We start from the raw sequence: 20,034 nt of genomic DNA, 5'->3' as shown, positions 1-20,034 counted from the left end.
TTAAATTTGTATTTTTGTAGTGATGATACCCTATCACTTACCCAAGCTAATAATTTAAAAATAAAATAAAATAGCTTAAACAGAAAGTTAATTTATCAGGATCCATATCCTGATTAAGATCTTTACATCATAGTTAGAAACCTATACAAAAGGAGTTAAAATAATAGGAATGTTTCCGATAGCATTGACTATCATAATAATAATCAACTGAATTATTAATTACAATGAAAGAAAAATCCATAGAAAATTGGTATATTACTCTGTAAACTGCCATTATTAAATAGTCAGTGCATAATATGTTTAGCATGATATTCTTATACATTTGGCGTAATTAATTATAGAAGTAGCTAAAATAAAGGAAGACTTCTTAAAATATAGCCCACATATATAAACACTATTGTGCAATAGCTATACAAATGATTTTCAGTTAAAATTTTTTCCTTTAATATTTCATTAAGTTTAGAAAAATGTAAATACCAACTTTATATATTTTTTAATAAATAAATAAACTTTTAATTAAGTGAAAATAAAAAATGAATTTTTAAAAAATAATATATAACATAAATTGAAAATTAAAACATTGATTTCTATATATCACACCATTAAAATATTCTAAATAAAAAAATATAATATTTTTTACTTTTTGAATTTGACTAGCTGTTGTCATTTCTTCTTCCCAAAGTGCTTTTTTGGCATTTTCCATAAGAACTTTATTTTCATCAATCTTTTTAATCAAATAAGATTTCTGAACATTAACATATTCAACACTCTGAGTACTTATCTCTTGATCATTATATATTTTCTCCAATTTTGAAACTTCAGGTTTCAATTCATCATATTCTAACTCTATCATAATAAAAAAATAAATATTTGCAAAATATGAAAATAATAATAATAATTTAACAAAGAAACAATATTAATCAAAACACAAATAAATCAAATCTAAATGATGCAAAATAAGGAAAAAAAAATATTTAAAATAAGTTAGGCAAAAATGTCTTGTAGAGAATGAATATTTAGAATGTAGAAAAAATTTTTGCTGAAAATTTATTGATATTTAAAATTGTCAGCAAAAACTATTAAATTTTAATTGTGTATATAACACTTAAAAGTTTATTCTAAAATTATAAAATTTCTTGTTTTACAAAATTGATAATATATTAAATGAGCAATTATATTATTGGGATATTAAAAATTATAGCCTAAATTGGGACAATCATATTTTTAATTTATAATATATATTCTCCATTTCAAATTAATAGTTTCTTGCCCCTGTACATCATACTTTTACTGTCAGCAATAGAGTCATGCTGGTCATCTAACTCTTTTCAGTGAAAATTTTTAAATTGAAATAACATGACTTCTGGTGCAACCTGGAAGTTTGTATATAGTTAATCAGGGCCTCCTGCCCTAAGCTTTCCATATCTGGCCTCAATTTTCATCTAGCTAACTCCATTCTCAAGATTAAGGAAGGACAGACACATGATAGTGGGAATTTATAGGTCTACAATCTTTTCAAATTGCAGCCCAAAAATTTTCATTTTTATGTAAGAAAGTTACATTTATTGTAAATAAACTGTAATTTTTTGATATGTAATAGACAAATTTGTATATATTTATGTTGGTTTAACAAAGTTCTTCAGATTACATGCATATATAAATAGTAATATTTTGTTATAAAAAACTCTGTCATACAGTATAAATACATACATAGATAAATAAACCATGAAAAGAACTTTCATCAAAAATTATAGTTTAATTTAAAAAGTATTAATCACATATTCATAGACTTTATTTATCATTAATCTGTTGTTAAAATAACAGTACAAAATAATTTCAATTAAACACAAATCTTTAGTAATTTATGAAATTAGTTCTATTTAATAGTTTGAGAATACTGAAATATAAAAGTAAGTTACAAAGAAATCAGAATTCATTAAAAAAATCTCAATAATTTGATATTTGAAATTATCTTTCAGTTTAATAACTATAAATTATGAAATGGAATTTTAATATATAATTTAGATACAGATGTCAGATATTCTCAAATATAAAAATTTGATGACCAGATGGCAAAGCAGTTAGGGTGATAGCCTACCATTCTGAGATCTGGGATCAAATCTGTATGGGTATAAAAACCCTAGAAGTGGAGATTGTCTGAAAATGTTGGGTCCCATCTAGGGTTTCTCATTTCCCAGTCTTTTGTTTGTCCCACAATTTCGGGAAAAGTTAACTGTTTCCCAGGATAGAAAATTATTTTTAAGATATACAAAATATCTTGAAATCAAATGATATAATTATTTTTCATTTTTTAAAGTAATTTAATATGTTCTGCAACTCCAAAATCATATTAATTATGCTGTGTAAGGTCTATAGGCCTATAATAAAAATTACCTTTAAATAACGTATAAATTTTCACAAATAGAAACAATTTATTAAAGTTTGCTGGAAACAACAACAACAACAACAACGTGACAATGCCAAAGTGCCTATGCTTCAGCACCACAGGACTGAAGGGTTGACATTGTGTCGGCAAAGGTTGCAATGACTAATTCATCAGGACTGACACTACTGTGTCTTCTGGGTAGACACAGAAACTTTGATGGTTGCTCATTTCTTTTGTTGCACGTGAGCGGTCACATCTGTAGGCATCCGGATTCAGATGGAGATGCCTAAGAGATGACTGGAAGAAGTGCATGCTACTATGAAAGTTAACAACTAACAATACTTGTTTATTTTTCTAGACTCGTTACAAGCTATATACAGATGCTTAGCGGATGCTAATAATATTGCATATAGATAAAGGAATCTTATTCTTATGATCACGATTCTGACAGAGAGAGAGCTCACATTTGTTCATGAGACAATAAATACATTAAACACTTGCTGGTCCTATGATGTATCAATGCTCAGTTAGATGAGAACCTCAAAAACTCTGTTCGGAGGGGAATCCTTTTGTTTCATCCTTTTAGTGAGGTGGTGATTGGCGACGGCTGAAATCGGCAGTTTGGAACACACACACCATTTAGAGTTTGAGTTGCTGACGACTGCTCCTGATTGTCATCACCCCTCCTCTTATATTAGGAGGCTCCTCCTTGGTTTTTCCCATAACTTCGTTAGGAATTTTAGTACATTAGATCCAATAGTCAATTTTTTACTCGTTGGTTCCAGGTGAGACATTCAATGTGTCACCTTCATAAGGAAATAAGTCCGTGGGAACCAGTTTTAATTGTCTTTAACACTTTCATTTTCTCTCTCTAACTTTTTCTCTTTAACTTTTTCTCTTAATATTTAACCAAAATATTTCACCAATTTTGGCTCTCACAACAACAACAACAACAAAAAGCTTTGAATTAAGTTGAAAAAAAAAACTTCAATCAAACTTCTAACTTAAAAGGTAATTTTCATTTTTTAAATAAAACATAATACAAAATATTATTGCAAATTTTTATAATAATTTTTTAAAAAGCAAACATGGTCAATACTCTGATCACTCAATCTGATTCTTATTTTAGTAATAAAAAGTCCTGCTACCAAGAATGAACTTTCCGATTCAATTGATGTGAGTGGAATCGTGTTTAATGCATTTAAGAGAAGACAAATGTTATGTGTTTTTTCACCTATAGCCTAGAAGATTTCTAGTTCGTTTTTGAGATTGTAATACTTCTTTTGCTCTCTAGTATTCTTGATTTGTCTACCTTGACTGCTTTAATAGCAGCATCAAGCTTACAGCCTGATAATTTGGCAGTTTGTTTGGCTTTAATAATCAGGTTTATGAAGAAAAACTTCATACTCGTTTGTATCCTTGCCTAATTTGCACAACCTGGCATTACCCCTTCCTACCCACGCTCGAGTCTGACTCGAGTAAGTGCCATAGCATTACAAAAATCTGGGCATGAGGACCCCCCAAGAAAAAATTTTTTTTCTCCAATTTTTGGAATGTTTTTTAGGTCCCCAAATTTTTTCAAAATTTTTTTCCCATGCGAAAAAATTTTATTGCGATTTTAATTTACCTTTAATGACGCATGATTCATGCTTTATTGCTTTTTAATGGGACTTTTTTATCAAATTTAATTAATCGTTCTAAAGTTGTAGTGCACAGATTTGACTTCAGTAAAGTTATTTAAAGCTAGTTTCTGATATCAAAAACGACCTCCAATCGTTTTTTAATTTTTTTAATTAATAGATTTTATTGTATATGTTTAATTAAGTCAGGGGGTTGGAAATCACAATAAAAATTTTAATTTTTTAAAAATATTGGTCTAGCTAGTATTCACCCTACTTTAAACCCTTCTCCTCCCGAGACATCTATGAGAATGCCCCAGGAAATACGACTCCAGCTGTTCTCAAGGTCATCCAGCTGTGTAAACAATAACTCATCGGTGTCAAATTTCGCAGAAAGGCAAGACAAAAGAAGTTAAACTTTGAAGCTTTTTCTTCAAAATTAATGCATTTCTTTTGTTTCTTTTAGTTTTAAGTATTTTTTATGCTTAATTAAAAATTCTAAAAAAAAAATGGGTGGCTCAAAAGGGGTTAAAGATACTGAACATGGTTAAAAATTAAGACAGCATAAGCATAATTATTCCAAATATTACAGGTTCTGACAAGTAAATAGTTTTCAAAGTCCTTCCACAAATAAGCTACATATTGATTATTGACCATCTGTGACATGCCATAATGAGCAAAAATTTAAAAACTAATAAGTAGGTTTAAAATGAATAAATACAAATGTATTCTGACAGTTTATGAGTTAATTATACTTTCTATTTGCAAAATTTCCTCAGCCTTAACACAAAATAAGAAAAAAGTGAACATTTAATTTTGCCAGGAAATCCTGGGAAATTTGCAGGATTTCCTGGAATGAGAAGAATTCTCCGGGTTAAAAAAACAACCAGAATCCCATTTGAGAAACCCTAGTCCCATCCATTCCTCACCACCAACCACAGCATTATGGATCTGGCTGAACCAATATTGGACTTTCTAAAAAGGATCTCTTAATTCTTAATGCTCAAATACTTACATGTATATATTGGCAATTAGCAGCCATATATATATAGTTGATAATAACCCTTGCTTGTTAACTAAATACCCTTAAATTGTCCTAAAGGACTTAGACTTAAAGGAATCAACTAGGAGAAAGGACTCAAAGTCCAATCTGCACCATCACTTCGTATAGGCTATTAGTAACCTTGTTTATTACATAGCAAATGAACACTCCTTCTAAGGTGCTAAGAATCTCTGGGTTAGGCCAGGCTGCTATAGAATGACGACTGACTATTTACAATGGACAATCCTTATCTTCTGAAATTTGGTTACAGGAGCTGGAAGAATTAACTGGCATATCTTAAGAACCTAATAAGATGTCCTTTTTGTGCTCTCTGAGCAGTAAAGGGCCTAAAAAAGCCACAGAAAAAATAAAGAGCCTAATAAGGAGAATAAGGAGAATAAGCAGAGATAAGGAAAGGAGAAGAAAAAAATCAAACTCAACAGTGAATATGTATTGTACTAAAGAGAACAGATAATGGTAAAACTAGTGGAATAGGTTGTCTTATTCACAAAAAAAATGGGAAAAGTCATATTATTGAGTTTGACAGCTCATCACACAGAGTAGCAAGATTAGTTATCTGACTGTCAAAAAGGTACAAAATACAGATTACCCAAGTTTATGCACCAACAACTAGCTATTCTGATGAGAATATTGAAGATTTTTATGAGGAAGTAGGAATGATGAAACAAAGGAAATCATTATCTTAAGATAATCATGGGTTATTTGAATGCAAGAATTGAAAAAAAGAAACTATGGCTATGGTACAAGAAATGAAAGAAAAAGCACACTTGTCAAATTTATAGAATATAAATAGCTGTACATTATGAGTTCCTTCTTCAAGAAAAAACCACAAACAAATGGACTTGAAAAAGTGCAAATAGAACTAATAGTGAAATCATCTACATCATATCAAACAAGAAATTTGTAATCTATGACTGCAAAATTCTCAACAACTTCAACACAGACAGTGATCACAAAATAGTGAGATGCAAACTACTGTTGAACACAAAAATTAAAAGGACATACATAGCTTATTAAGATCAAAAGGAAGTCCATTAATATGACAAGTGTGTAGGAACACCAAAATAATTTTCTATTAGAACTATAGAACCACTTTGAAATTTTTAGCAGCACTGAAGGCCTAAATGTTACAGAAATAAACATAAAACTAACCAGAACCCTACAATAAGTTGCAAAAGAAATAACTGGAGAAACAGAAACAAAGCCAGTAAAAAAATTAACAAAGAAAACAAGAGAATTGATGAAAAATAGAGAATTCAAGACAAAGAAGTGATCTAAACTCAAAAGTAGAATATGCTAAACTAAGTAAAACAGTGAGGAAACACATCACAGAGGACATCAGGAATTTCAATTGTGATGTTGTAACAAATGCACTTGTAAATAACAAAAGTTTAAGAACAACTAAATGAAAACTCTGTATTGAAAAGAAAGTGATATTTTGCTCTAAAAAAAAAACTACCAGGAACAGCAAAAAAATCATTTGCATTGTTGAAAGATGCTCTACAAATATAATAAGGACAAAACCCAAAAAGCAAGATAAGTAATGACAGAATAATAGACAAAACAGAACAAATAACTGTATAAGGAAATATGAAGTATAGTGCTACAAAATGGATAAGAAAGGAAAAAATCATCTAGAGAAGACAGAATCTCAGTTGATGTTATTAAAGAAGCTGGTAAATATGAAGTATCTTAGGAGTTCTCTCAGTGCCTCAAGAAATCTGATGTACTGTACCAGAAGACAAACAATGCAATAATGGTTCTCCTTTCCAAAAATGGGAAGAGAAACACATAAAAAAACTACAGATATTTCAGCTTGTTCAATCAATATAAATATATATATAAAAGTTCTTTACTAAAATACTAACAGGCTTGAATCTAAACTGGACTCCATTCAACCAAGAGAACAGGCAGGATTCCAAAGTGGACTTGCAAAAATAGATCATATTCAAATGATCTGAGAACTCATTGCAAGTAAAGTATATGAATTACCACTTTGTTTTGACTTTTAGATTTTAAACAAGCTTTTGACTGTTTTTCCATCTGTAGTAGTGAAAGACTTAGAATCTAATTGTAAAGAAAGCATATACATTAATGTAATCAGGTAAATTTTTAATAAAGAAATGGCAACCATCTGTTTGGATAAAAAAAAAAAAAAGGTAAGGATTAGGCTTGGAAAAGAGGTCGGACAAGGAGACACAATAGTGAAAAACTATACAGTGCTGTATTAGAAAAAGTTTTCAGAAGTTTGAACTGGAGCAATAAAGGAATTAAAATTAATGGGGAATTTCGGAGTCATCTCTGCTTTACAGACAATATAGTTATCGTTATCAATAACTGAAATGAATTAGAAGAAATGCTGGGCGAACTAGCTAGAGTAAGCATTCAAATGGGATGTTGCTGTAATATATATATATTTTTAAATTGTTTGCCTTATATTTAAAAGATGTTTACTTAATTCATAGGGGCCATTAACACCAAGGGCCAAAATGCATATTAGTAGACATATAAGGCATTAATAGTTTCATGTGTGTGATAAGCCTTTCAAATAAATAATGTATTATGTATGTGTAAAAAATATATTTGTACTATATATTATAAAAAGAAATTAAAGGCTAAATGATATACATTTAAGTGGGGTTATAGATGAATCTGCAAAACATGAAAGTAGTTTAATGAATTTACTATGAAAAAGAAGATTATGACAAACAGAATTGAGATTGAAGAAATATAAAATTACATCTACCTGGGTCAAGAAAAAACTATGGATAACAATTTCATGAATGAAATAAACAGAAAAATTGATCAGATGGAGTACATTTAGCAAAAATAGCATAATTCTAAAAAGCAGCCTGCTACTATGCCTAAAAAGTATTCAACCAATGTGTTCTACCAGCACTCACCTGGAGCAGAAACATGAAGACAAACAAGCAAAACAATATAAAGGCTGCAGACAATACAAAGACATATGGAAAAAATGCATGCTGGGCAATACAAGAAGAGACAGAAAGTAAATCACCTGGATATGAAATTAAATATATATTGAGAGGATCAAACATTCAAAATGGCAATGGACTGGACACATTGCTAGAAGACAAGACAACAGATAAAATACAAATATTCTAGACTGGTACCCATGAGGAATCAAACACCCAAGACAAACACCTCAAATATGATGAAGCAACAACATAAGGAAAGTAGTTCACATACATTGGAAAACCAAAGCATTGGACAAAGAAAAATAAAAAAGATTAGAGAAGACCTTCATATAGCAATAGACTGACAATGGTTAATCATGATAGTGATGATGATATAAAAATAAGTTTTAAATTTTTTTAATGTTACACACAAAAAACTTTCAAATATTTACTTTTAGACAACTATAATACACATCTCTCTTTTTTGCATGATGGATATGTTCCAAAGAATGCTGCGTAAAAATATAAGGGTACATACATCATGCAGAAAAATACTTAATAGGATCCATAACTTTAATGAAATGAAAAAAGAAGCAATTTACAAAAGAAACACAAGATTATTTTATTTTAACATTATTTATATGTAAGTATAGTAAACACAAGTAGCATAAGGAACAAAATCAACATACAGTATTCTCTGATGTAGATATAGTACTGTACTGTGCTTAGAAAAGATAAATGAACTTTTGATTTAGAAATGTGTAATTTTAAAACCAGTCTTTCAACAAAAAGAGTAACTTTTTTAACAATAACACAATTTTAACAAAAAGTTAAATTTAAAAATTTTCAAATAAACTACTTTTTTTTATGTGTAAAAATATTAATTGCATGAAAAGAAGATTAGTATTCTTTCGTCAATCGTGTCATTTCAAAATCACTTAAAAATAGACCACATACATGTAAAAAGTAAAATAGGTACTTATTTGTCAAAAATAGACTAAATTAATAAAATGTAAAATATTTTTCAATTTTATACCTAAATCTCTATTATAGCTTTACAAAAAGAGTTAAGAATAACATAATATATTTAGGATATTTCTGTAATAAATTAATAAATAATTAAATAATTCTGTAATAAATTTTGTATATTTCTGTAATAAATATCCTAAATAAAAATACAGTGGTACCTCAGGATACGAAATTAATCCGTTCCGAAACTGAGATCGTATCATGAAAATGTCGTAAGGTGGATCAGCTTTTCCCATACGATTACATGTAAAACCAAATAATTCGTTCCAACGCGAAAAACATACTCAAATTAAAGCCAAGTAATACATTAAAAAAATAACTGTAGTAAGAAAAACAAATGAAAAATGCAAACTAATGTAACGTCGTATGGTGAGTTTTTGTTCGTATAGTGGAGCAAAAATATGTTCGAATTTCATGTCGTATCCTGAAAATTTCGTATGCTGGGGCGTTCGTAACCTGAGGTACCACTGTAATCATTAAATATTTTTTATAGATAATAAAAACTGAAATTTAGTAAATTTACTTCTACAAACAATAACAAATACAACAAAACTTCATATAAAAAATTCTGTTCCATAATCAAAAAAATTTTATAAATATTTACACAAAAGTAGTTTATTTTTACTTACGTTTTTTATTTATAATTTGTTCCAATTCTTCTATGTCTTTTTCTTTTTGACTGATATGATCATTCATTTCATCAATGTAATTATTTACACAAGTAATATCAGACTTTGTTTTGTCTCTCAGAATACGTATTTCATGCATATTTTCCTAAAAAATTTAATAAAAAACAAATATATAATATCAATAACAACATTTTCAAATTGTAGTAGTTTATTGATTTAGCAAATTGCTTTCACAAAGGGGTAAATAAAATTGTTATTACAAAAGTTTTAGTGAGTGTACAAAAAACTTGTACAGTATAGTTTATATAACGTGGTCGTACTAGAAGATTCTTTTAATAAATTAGTATAACTGTAATCAATCCCAAAAATATCTGATCTTATTTCACAAAGAGATTTGCAACTTGTAAATGAGTGATTTATCATCATTGATGCCATCATTTTACAAAACAAACATTTGGCATTATTTGATATGTTAATTATTTTGCCATTTAGAGTTATTGTATATTTATTTAGACAAAATTGAATAAATAGTGATTTGAATTTATAATTTATATTAGACAATAAATAAAATGAAGGATTCCAATGAATTGAGTAAAAATTACTTGGGAATTTATCAGTAAAATCCTTCTCTTGCAAATAGACATCATCTTGTTGCCAGTATATATTTCTTAGCCTTTGTTTGCAGTCTGTTAAAAAAATTCTATCATCAGAATAAACCAAATAACTCTCAAACAATAATCCAAGGTTATTCAGCAAATTCTTAATAGTAGTGGATAACATTTTCTTTGACACTGTTTTGTTGGATGATAAGAGCTTAGTATATATCAGTTGTCTATAGTCATTTTCTGGTAGTACAATAAATAATTTTCCTCCAAAAATGAAGTAAATTCAGTGATAAATTCACAGCGAGAGGTGGTCTTCCTAGTTCTGTCCTCAATGCGGCCCCAGGCATAGAACAATTTAGACAAAAAAATTTGCTTGAAAAAGAATAGTTGTATTTTTTCCACTTTATCAACTGTCAATCTCCCCCATATTGGAAATGCATATAAAATACTCGATCTTATTAACATACCAAATAATCTAAAATAGTTTGTTGAGTGATGATTCTTTCATTTTGACAAGTAATCTATTGAATCAGGTGCAACTTCCACCAAATCTAAACCAACATTTCATGCAAATTCCAAGGCACATCCTATTGGTACGATTCCAACCATCTTACCATCATGATCAACTAAACGTACTTCCTTGGCTGTAATGAACTTGAGATTTTTACCTTGGCCTCAATTATCACGTTTTCCAAATGAAAAGAAAAGGAACCATGAGGAGTAAAATAAATTCCCAAATATTTAAAATTTGATACAATTTCCAACCTGTGTCTCTCCAAATAAAATTCATCTGATTTTTTAATATCTCCACCACGAAAAATCATTATTTTTGTCTTTTCCAAATTAACTGTTAAATAGTTATTATGACAGTATTCTTGAAGTAAATGTAGTCTCTCCTGGAGAGCCACAACTGAATTTGCCATTAACAGACCATCATCCACATAAAAAAGACATTTTATATTTTAATTGGGTGAAATTGCAATTGTGAAAGTTTGGCCTTGTAGAGTTCAGAAGATAATTTAGAAAAAGGACAAAAAGAAATGGGCTTAAGGGTTATCCTTGAGGTAATCCTTTGTTAGATGAAACAAAATCTGTACAAAAAGAAGATTCTTCTATTAAATAATGAGTATTAGCAAACAGATTTTTTAGAAGATTGATAAACTGTTGAAAGGCCTATATGTTCTAATTTGAACCATATGTCATGGTCTATTGAATTGAAATTTTTTTTTAAATCTATGAAATCTGCATACACTTTTTTCCGTTTTCTTAATAGCGTTAATTGAGCAATTTCATTTAAAATAAACAAGTTATATTCGACATCTCTATTCCTGATCTAAGCTCCTTGATAAAGAGTGATAATAATGTTCACTTCTAACCATAGTTGAAGACGGTTTGTTAATATGGACAAAAATAGTTTCCTTAATATGTTAATTAAAGCTATTGGATAATAATTGGTTGGTAACAATCTGATTCCTTTTTTATATAGCATTTTAATTAATTAATTAAAACAGATTTTTTTCCAAGTTGTAGGAAATTCACTATAAGATTTAAAAGAATTAAACATATTTAAAATGTCATTTAATATTTTACTTGAAAGACATTTAATCATTTCATTTCTCATTTTATCCAAGCCAGGTGATTTGCAAACTTTTAATTTTCTTATGGCGTATTCTAGTTCTGACTGAGATATTGGATCATCTAGAAGAGGGATATTTCTAATTGAAAAACTGTTTAATAGAATAACTGTATGAGGTCTGAGAAATGCAGTTTCAAAAAATCAAACCAAATCTCATTTGAGATTACATTTACAGTATGCCTCCTTATTCTGAACTTATTTACCAATGACCAAAATTCTTTTGTATTTTTTGTGTTGTAATTGTAGCTTAATTTTGGCTTGAAATAACTTTTTCTTAGCTTTACACAATGACTTATACTTTTGTTTAGTTTGCAGTACTCTTCTAGCAGATCTCTTCATTTATTTTTATGAAATTTTCTTAATTAATGAACTATTTTTTTTCCATTTTAACCTCAAACAGTCCAAATCAAACCATTGTTTATCAAAAGGCTTTAATGAATTGGTCATTCTTAACATTCCACTTTTGGGTTGCTGAAGTCAATAGCATTTGTAAGAATTTTGAGTAAAAGTTCCACACATCCAATAAAAACCTCTTCTTCAATAAATCATGTAATGAAATGACTGACGAAACATATTTGTCAAGCTTGCCCTGGTTCCATACATATAGAGTTTTCTGTAGTTTGTCTCTCTCTGTTTTATCCATATTTAAATTAAATATCGCAGAAGTAGGAAAATGGTCTGAACTGAATTTGTCAAAGATTTTTCCATTCAAAGAAATAAAAGTGAAATTTACTGGATAGTCGTTTATGCATTGGCCATTTAATATATGTAAACAAATATGATTTAATCAACTGTAGATAATTTTTTCCTCTGATGTTACAGATTTATGAAAGTTTAGTGTGTTCATTCTGACGTTTCTAACATACTAAGATTTAGCTTTGTAAAGTACTATATTATTTTTCCGACTTTTCCAACGATTATCGACACTACTGTGTGCCGGAAATAGCCGTTCCCTAACGGGTACTTTACGCGGATTCGTGTTAGTGTGCCAGGCCTGGACTTTAAGCGTGCACCGAATTAAATAATGACAAAGTTTGTCAATAACAAAATCAAATATTTAATTAAACTTCTATTAATAAATTCTATACAGTATTTAGTAAAAATCAAACAATAATTTATTCAATGAAACTCAACAAGAATTAATCCGACAACTCAAATCAATCTATTTCTAACTTAATTCTATTCCCCTTTGGAATTCGACAAAATCAAAGAATTAACTTATAAACAATAATTCTTATAAATTAAAGATCCTAATCGTCACCTCAATATACTAGGAACCTATTTCCTCAACTCTCAAGACTTTCTATAACCGTCGATCCACAAATCGAATAACTTCAAAATCCTATCGGACACCTCTCTCTCGTTCACTGCTATAAGCTCGTTGCTATCAGGAATTCACCTCGTTCGTTTTCACTTGAGTTAGAGGCTTTATAGTGTGAGGTGACGTCACAATTCTGAATGAGCTCACTCTCCTCATTTACATACTTATCTGTAACATTAAATTTTTCTCGTTTATCTGGCAGATTATTTTCCGACAATACTTCGCTAACCTTTTACATTATTCTTTTTAACAATTATCGGGATGCTTTATTATTTTAAGGTTTAGCGATTCCTAACTGGGTTGTGGGGTCTCCCCCCCCCCCTTTTTCTCGGTGCGGACTTACTTTTTTCCGCTTGGGAAGCGCAAGTGTGCGCGAGTTTTTCTACGGCGCTTTTCTTTCGTCGGTGAGTTGGTTTTTCTTCTATTTTTAAGTTACTAAGGTGAATGGTGAGGAAACCTTCGTCTTAACTAAACATAAGCCCCAAACAAAATATAATGAAAGCAAAATAAAAGTAAAATAAAAATAAAGCTCAGACTTGGTTCCTTACACCTTGGATTGAAATTGGAGGGATTAATATATAAAGAATTTTTCATGTGAATTTTAGCATTTTTTCATTGCAAGAATTTTATAATATATCAACAATTACATCTCTTCACTTTAAGTTAACAAAAAGACAATGTCAAGTATATTTTTTTCTACTTACTAATTCTTCTTCCAACATCCTTAGTTCCTTTTCAAATTCTTCTTTATCTTGCATCAATAAATTTAAAGACTCAAAGTTTCCAAACAAATTTTCAGCTAAAACATAAGTTAAATTTAGTTATTAAACATATTTATGAAACATTTTTTTCATTTTTTTAGATGATCAAAGTCTTCATTTAAATTTTTATACAAGTAACAAAATTTCCAGAATTTTTTTATATTTTAATTATTTCATCATGCATTAGTTATTATATTTAAGATATCCAATATAATAATTAATTAATCTTTAAAAAATAAATCTAATTAATAATCTATAAAATATAAGAGAATACATTCAAAAAGCAATACATTTTACTATTGTTATTTTTAAATTTGATTTTTATTAGTTAAACTAGCATAAGGAAAAAACTTATTACAAAAAAGTATTGAATGTAAATCCAATAATTTCTAATAAAATTTCTCTCTCAACATTAAATATTTTAATCAAGGAACATAAATTTACTAGATAAAAGAAACAGAATGCAATAATTACATAATTTCTATAAAATTTAATCATTCTATTTATTTGGTGCCAAATTTATTCCAACATTATTAGGAGCAATTAAAGTCACTTTATACTTTACCTTCTTGTAAATATACATAAATTTTGAGTTCTTATTTTATCTTCTTCAACTGTTCCATAAAATTCCATATTATAATAAAATTTTGAAAATATTTACTATATCTTCAAAATTTTATTATATTTATATTTATTATATTTTCATAAATATTTATAGTCTTAGAGGAGCAAAGTTTTTGAAAAACAAGTAAAGAAAGAAAGAGTAAACTCCAAAATATATATTTTTAACAAAAAGCATATGAAAAAAAGTAGTTCAATAAATTTTAACTATTATACTGGTACAAAAATGGAAAAATCCAACAATGACTTGTATTTATATACATATAAATTTCAATCTTATTATGATTTCAAAATTCTAAACATTACCATATTTTTGCAAAATGAACAGCACGCTGGTCTATCTGGAGAGACCACAAAATCATATAAATCATTACAATTCTGTGTGTTGTAAGCTAGAACTTCTATACATTATTACAAAACAGCCTTCTTACTTTTTCTAGCAAATTTTAATTAAATGAATTAATATGAGGAAGGCTATTTAAGATGGCTGAAAAAGTTAGTTCATTTAATTAAAATTTGCTAGAAAAAGTGATAAAGAGATTTTGTAATAAATCATTACAATTGAAATCATTAAATTATCACAAAATATCATTAAAAATGTTCTTTGATGAAAATTGACAGTTTTTTCTACATAAAATTTTGATATATAAAAAAACACTGTCAACTTTTTTATTTGTGAAAAATGATAATCCATCATTACATTTTAAGACAACATATTTTTTAATATAAACTAAAAGATTAATGTAGAATATGTAGCACATGGAAGTATGCAAACAAACAATTAGAATACAGTGGTACCTCAGGATACGAAATTAATCCGTTCCGAAACTGAGATTGTATCATGAAAATGCCGTAAGGTGAATCATTTTTTCCCATATGATTACATGTAAAACCAAATAATTTGTTCCAACACGAAAAACACACTCAAATTAAAGCTAAGTAGTACATTAAAAAATAATAATAATAACTATAGTAAGGAAAACACTGAAAAATGCATTTTGTAGTTGTAAATCTATAAATAACCACAATAGAATAATAATTGATTAAAAAAATGTAGTTTTATTTGCACTTTACCTTTGAGGATAGACGTTGGTGGAGATATAAACTGGTGGCGGAGGAGTGGGAGAAGGGAAATGATACTAAAACTTAACTTGCGTAATATAATGTAACAATAGCTTAAAAATAACTTAACACTAATTCTTTAACTTTTCTGTTTTATATATATTTTTTATTTTTATTTTTTTATTCACTGCTTCTTTCTTTCTTTCACTTCCACCAGCACTTTCACTGGATAGAGGTTGTTTGGTAAAATATCTATCCAAAGAGGTTTGGCTTTGCCTACTTTTTAAAATATTTCTAAAATGACTTAGGCAAATGTCATTACTCTGAGCAGCAATACGGCCAGTGTGAACCTTTTCAGGATGTTTCTTTTCAATAAAATCAGTCATTTTCTGATAATACCTCAAGTTTTCCTTTATGGAGCGAGATCCTTCCATGACGAAGCAAACATGCGGACTGAGACCAATGAACAGAAGTGAATAAAAAATGGCACTGCAAACTAATGTAACATCGTATGGTGAGTTTTTGTTCGTACCGTGGAGTAAAATTATGTTCAAATTTCATGTCGTATCCTGAAAATTTCATAAGCTGGGGCGTTCATATCCTGAGGTACCCTGTAATTAAAATTACTCTAATACAAAATTTTTGTTGTAAAATAAAACTTTACAACAAAAATAACAAATAATAGAATTGGAGAAAGTTTGGGAAATATCCATTATACTTGACCATTGAATAATAACTTTTAATAATTATCATAATTTATTTCTTATACTGTATTAATATTAAAAATATTTTACCTAGTTGATCATATATTTCATAATTTGCTTCTCCTGAAGAAGTAAATAAATTGTAATTTCTGGCAATAGTCTCCTGTAATGTCTATAATTTAAACAAATTAGAATGTAAAATTTAAACAATATAAACTAAATAAATATTTTACCTCATAAAATAAATATGAATAAAAACAAAAAAACTTACATAACAGAATTCAGTTCCTTCAAACTCATTATCATTCATAAAAGCTTTCATATCACAGTTCTCAATATACTGCAGTAATTAACAAAAATATGCCATTTAAACACTTAACAGAATTAAAACTTTATTTCATATAAATAAAAATTATTTGTCTAAATAAAATTTTACTTAAAAAATGTTATTAATCAATTGATTTAACAATATATTCTTCAAAGATACAATAAAAATTTTGGACAAACAAATACATTGCATTATTTTTCATACTTTTTTATTTTTCCACATAGTCTCCAAACAATAAGATGTGTTTCAAAAATACAGTAGAGCAGTGTTATACATCTCACAAGAGATCATATCAAAACAATGTATAATTGAAATTTAAATTAAGATGCAAAAATAATAGTTTATATGATATATCCCTAGTATTATGACTTTTAAATGTTAAAATAGTTTAAAGAAATTAATTCTAGTGTGATTTAAATTTTGGAAATTATTAAAATTAAAAATGAAAAGAAGATAAACGAGAATATGGAACCAGGGCACCCGTACATTGGGGCATTTGCCCACTCCCTTTGTCGTCAGATTGCCATTTTCTTAATCCCCAAAGGAGCTCTGATTCATTTTATTTTTATAAAGTTATACCCAGATTTGCCTGGATTTATAAAGTACCCCTTGCAGTAATGTTACAGCCACAGTTATTAATCATAAATTTCAGAAATATATGTATGTAGGTCAAACTGAAAGTGATGAGCAACAATTTTTTTTATAAATCACAATATATTAATTATGAAAAATTAAAAACACTCATAATCAATAGACTATAGACAGTGCCATGAGTGAGTCATGACACTGTCTATAGTCAGTGCCATGAGTGAGTCATGACGTTATTAGCTTCCATCATGTGATACCATAGACAGCTGATACAGAATGGCTGCAACTGATATTTTGTTTTGCCAGTGTGTTGTGATTGAATTTCTCATTAAAGAAAGAATCTCCACTACAGAAACTCAACAGAAACTTCAGCATGCATATGCAGATGTGTGTATGGGTGCCAGCAGTGTTAGAAGATGGGTAAAGCATTTTAAAGATGGAAACCCAAACATCAAAGATCAGCCTTGTAGCAGTTTTATGGGTTGTAGATAGGATGATTTGGATGAAATCTCTTGAATCTGGGCCAACCATTAATGCTGCTTGATATGTTATGACACTTCATAAGTACTGTTGTGCACTGCATAATAAACATCTTGGGATAAAGATCATCCTGCAGCACAACATGAGGCCACACACTGCTCTTTACAGTAGGGAGGAAATTCGGTAAATGGAGTGAGAAGTTCCTCTGCATCCTGCATACAGTCCCAAATTAGCACACATTGATTATCATCTTTTTGGTGTTGTGAAAGAAAACATGCAAGGCCCACACTATGAAACAGTGGAGAACATCAAGAAAGCACTGTGTCAGTTTTTTCATCGTGCTGGAACAGAGTTCTATCATAAGGAAATTTTCAAGCTCCCACAATGGTGAGAAAATGGAGACTATGTGGAAAAATAAAAAAAGTCTGAAAAATATGGTGATGTATTTGTTTTTCCAAAAATAAACTGATTTGATTTATAAAAAATTGTTTCTCATGACTTTCAGTATGACCCTCATAGTAAAACCAATCTTAAGAACATTATCAGAATGTCTATTACTATATAGGAAGTTTTTTCTCATATATAGCGAATTTATAGAAAGATTATTACAATTAGTTTGGTTTACTTGGTTATGGCTAGGTGATACATGAGAAATCTGCAGAGGGGATGCCTCTCAGGAGGAGTTTTATAGAAAACTGGCCCTATTTAGGTGTTAATAACTTGAAGAAAACCCAGAAAACTCCATATGGCCAGCCCATTGATGATGTGTGAACCCATGACCAACTACTAGTGTGACAATTTTGACTCCATGCAGGTTAGTGCTATGTGCTATTCATCAAAAGTAATAATACAGCAAGTCTACTTTGTGCTATATCACTGTCACAGTAATTAAGTAAATAAAACATTCTTTTTTTTAAATTATATTGTTTTTTTGTATGAATTATATCTAGTTTATTTTTAAATTTTTTTTTTTGCCAATAGATGGTGCTACATGTAAATTCAGCAAATCCAATCTAGTCAAAAATTAATATATAGAAATCTGATAAATATTTTGGAGTGTATGTATGATGTTATCTAAGTTAGTAGTATATTAAAAAAAACTATTGAGTTTCATAGCAATTAGTCAAATGGTCTAGAAATGTATAGCAAACAAACAACCAAACGTTCTTATTTATAGATATAGATTAATTACTCATTTTTATCACAGAAAACTTTTTATTAATGACAAAATTAAAATAAAAATATTTGTTATTAACTGAAAATTTGTTCTAACAGGTTGTGATCGTTCAGTTGAGTATCAAGGTACCATTGTATTTGATTAACACAATTTTGATATACACAGTAGCTTCAAGGGATTAACTAACAGCATTAATCAAGGGATACCTGTGTGTATATACAGGTATCTTTTTGCATAATGTTTGTACAATGCCTTTTTTTATAATCTGTGGGTGCCACTGTATGGGACTACATGTTTATGATTCCTGGTATCAGTATATCTATGACAGGGGGAGAGACGAGAAATAATCATGTACTTATGTAAATATAGAATGAGTCAACATCAGCTCACATAGCTTATATGGACCATGAATGTTAATGTATTTGTGAGAAATTTTACTCTCTTGTGGTTTTAATGTAAATATAATTATAGACTTTCGTTATACTTTTAATGAAAGTCTTAATAAGGTTTATATTGTTAATAAGGTTTATACTACTATGCATATGTAGCTAGAACTATTTCTAAGATTATCAGCACAAAACCTTTTCACTAATTTCTAGCCTTATTAACAGGAGTACAAACGTTTTCGGCCTTCTTAATAGGCCTTCCTCGGTACACTGTGGAGCGTCGGTTAGAAGTTTAAATGCTGCCAATGTTTACCCAGGTATCGTCTTACCAGTGACGTCATCGTCGATGATAGGTATACGATACCGAGGGCGAAAAATACATACTTTTGGTAAAGAAGGGAGGTGTGCAGATAGGATACTTGCTAAAGTTGGGGAAAAAGATTTTAGAGTAAGCGCGCTATGTACAGGAGATGCACAATCACAACAGGGGGTTAGCGGAGAGTGACGTCATAGTTGAGGCCGTAAATATTCACCGATGGCCCACTTCCTGGACCTCAATATCTTCTTGGATCATGGCTGCATAACTACAAGTGTGTTCCATAAGCCTAATCTTCAATCTTTCTTTATCCCTGCAACCTCGAATGACCCCTTTACTTACAAAATGTCCGCTTTCAGGGCTCTTATCCGCAGAGCTTTTACCCATTGCTCTAGCATTAACGAC

At 29.1% G+C, this 20,034-nt stretch overlaps 1 protein-coding gene across 5 annotated transcripts in view; it reads right to left on the bottom strand.

The window, feature by feature from the left end:
• LOC111632380 (kinetochore protein NDC80 homolog) overlaps positions 1-20,034 on the bottom strand; it is a 66,127-nt gene that overhangs the window by 9,303 nt on the left and 36,790 nt on the right. For all 5 annotated transcript variants that reach the window (XM_023376793.1, XM_023376795.1, XM_023376796.1 and 2 more), the window contains 5 exons: positions 16,626-16,694; positions 16,445-16,526; positions 13,911-14,005; positions 9,645-9,789; positions 641-846 (listed from right to left, as the gene is read on the bottom strand). In XM_023376793.1, coding sequence (XP_023232561.1) covers positions 641-846; positions 9,645-9,789; positions 13,911-14,005; positions 16,445-16,526; positions 16,626-16,694 — 597 coding nt within the window. The remainder of the gene's footprint in view (positions 1-640; positions 847-9,644; positions 9,790-13,910; positions 14,006-16,444; positions 16,527-16,625; positions 16,695-20,034) is intronic.

This window comes from Centruroides sculpturatus, unplaced genomic scaffold (assembly GCF_000671375.1).
Source record: "Centruroides sculpturatus isolate CEXI.00-Female unplaced genomic scaffold, Cexi_2.0 scaffold715, whole genome shotgun sequence".
NCBI lineage: Eukaryota > Metazoa > Arthropoda > Arachnida > Scorpiones > Buthidae > Centruroides > Centruroides sculpturatus.
This window is presented reverse-complemented; position numbering and strand designations above follow the sequence as displayed.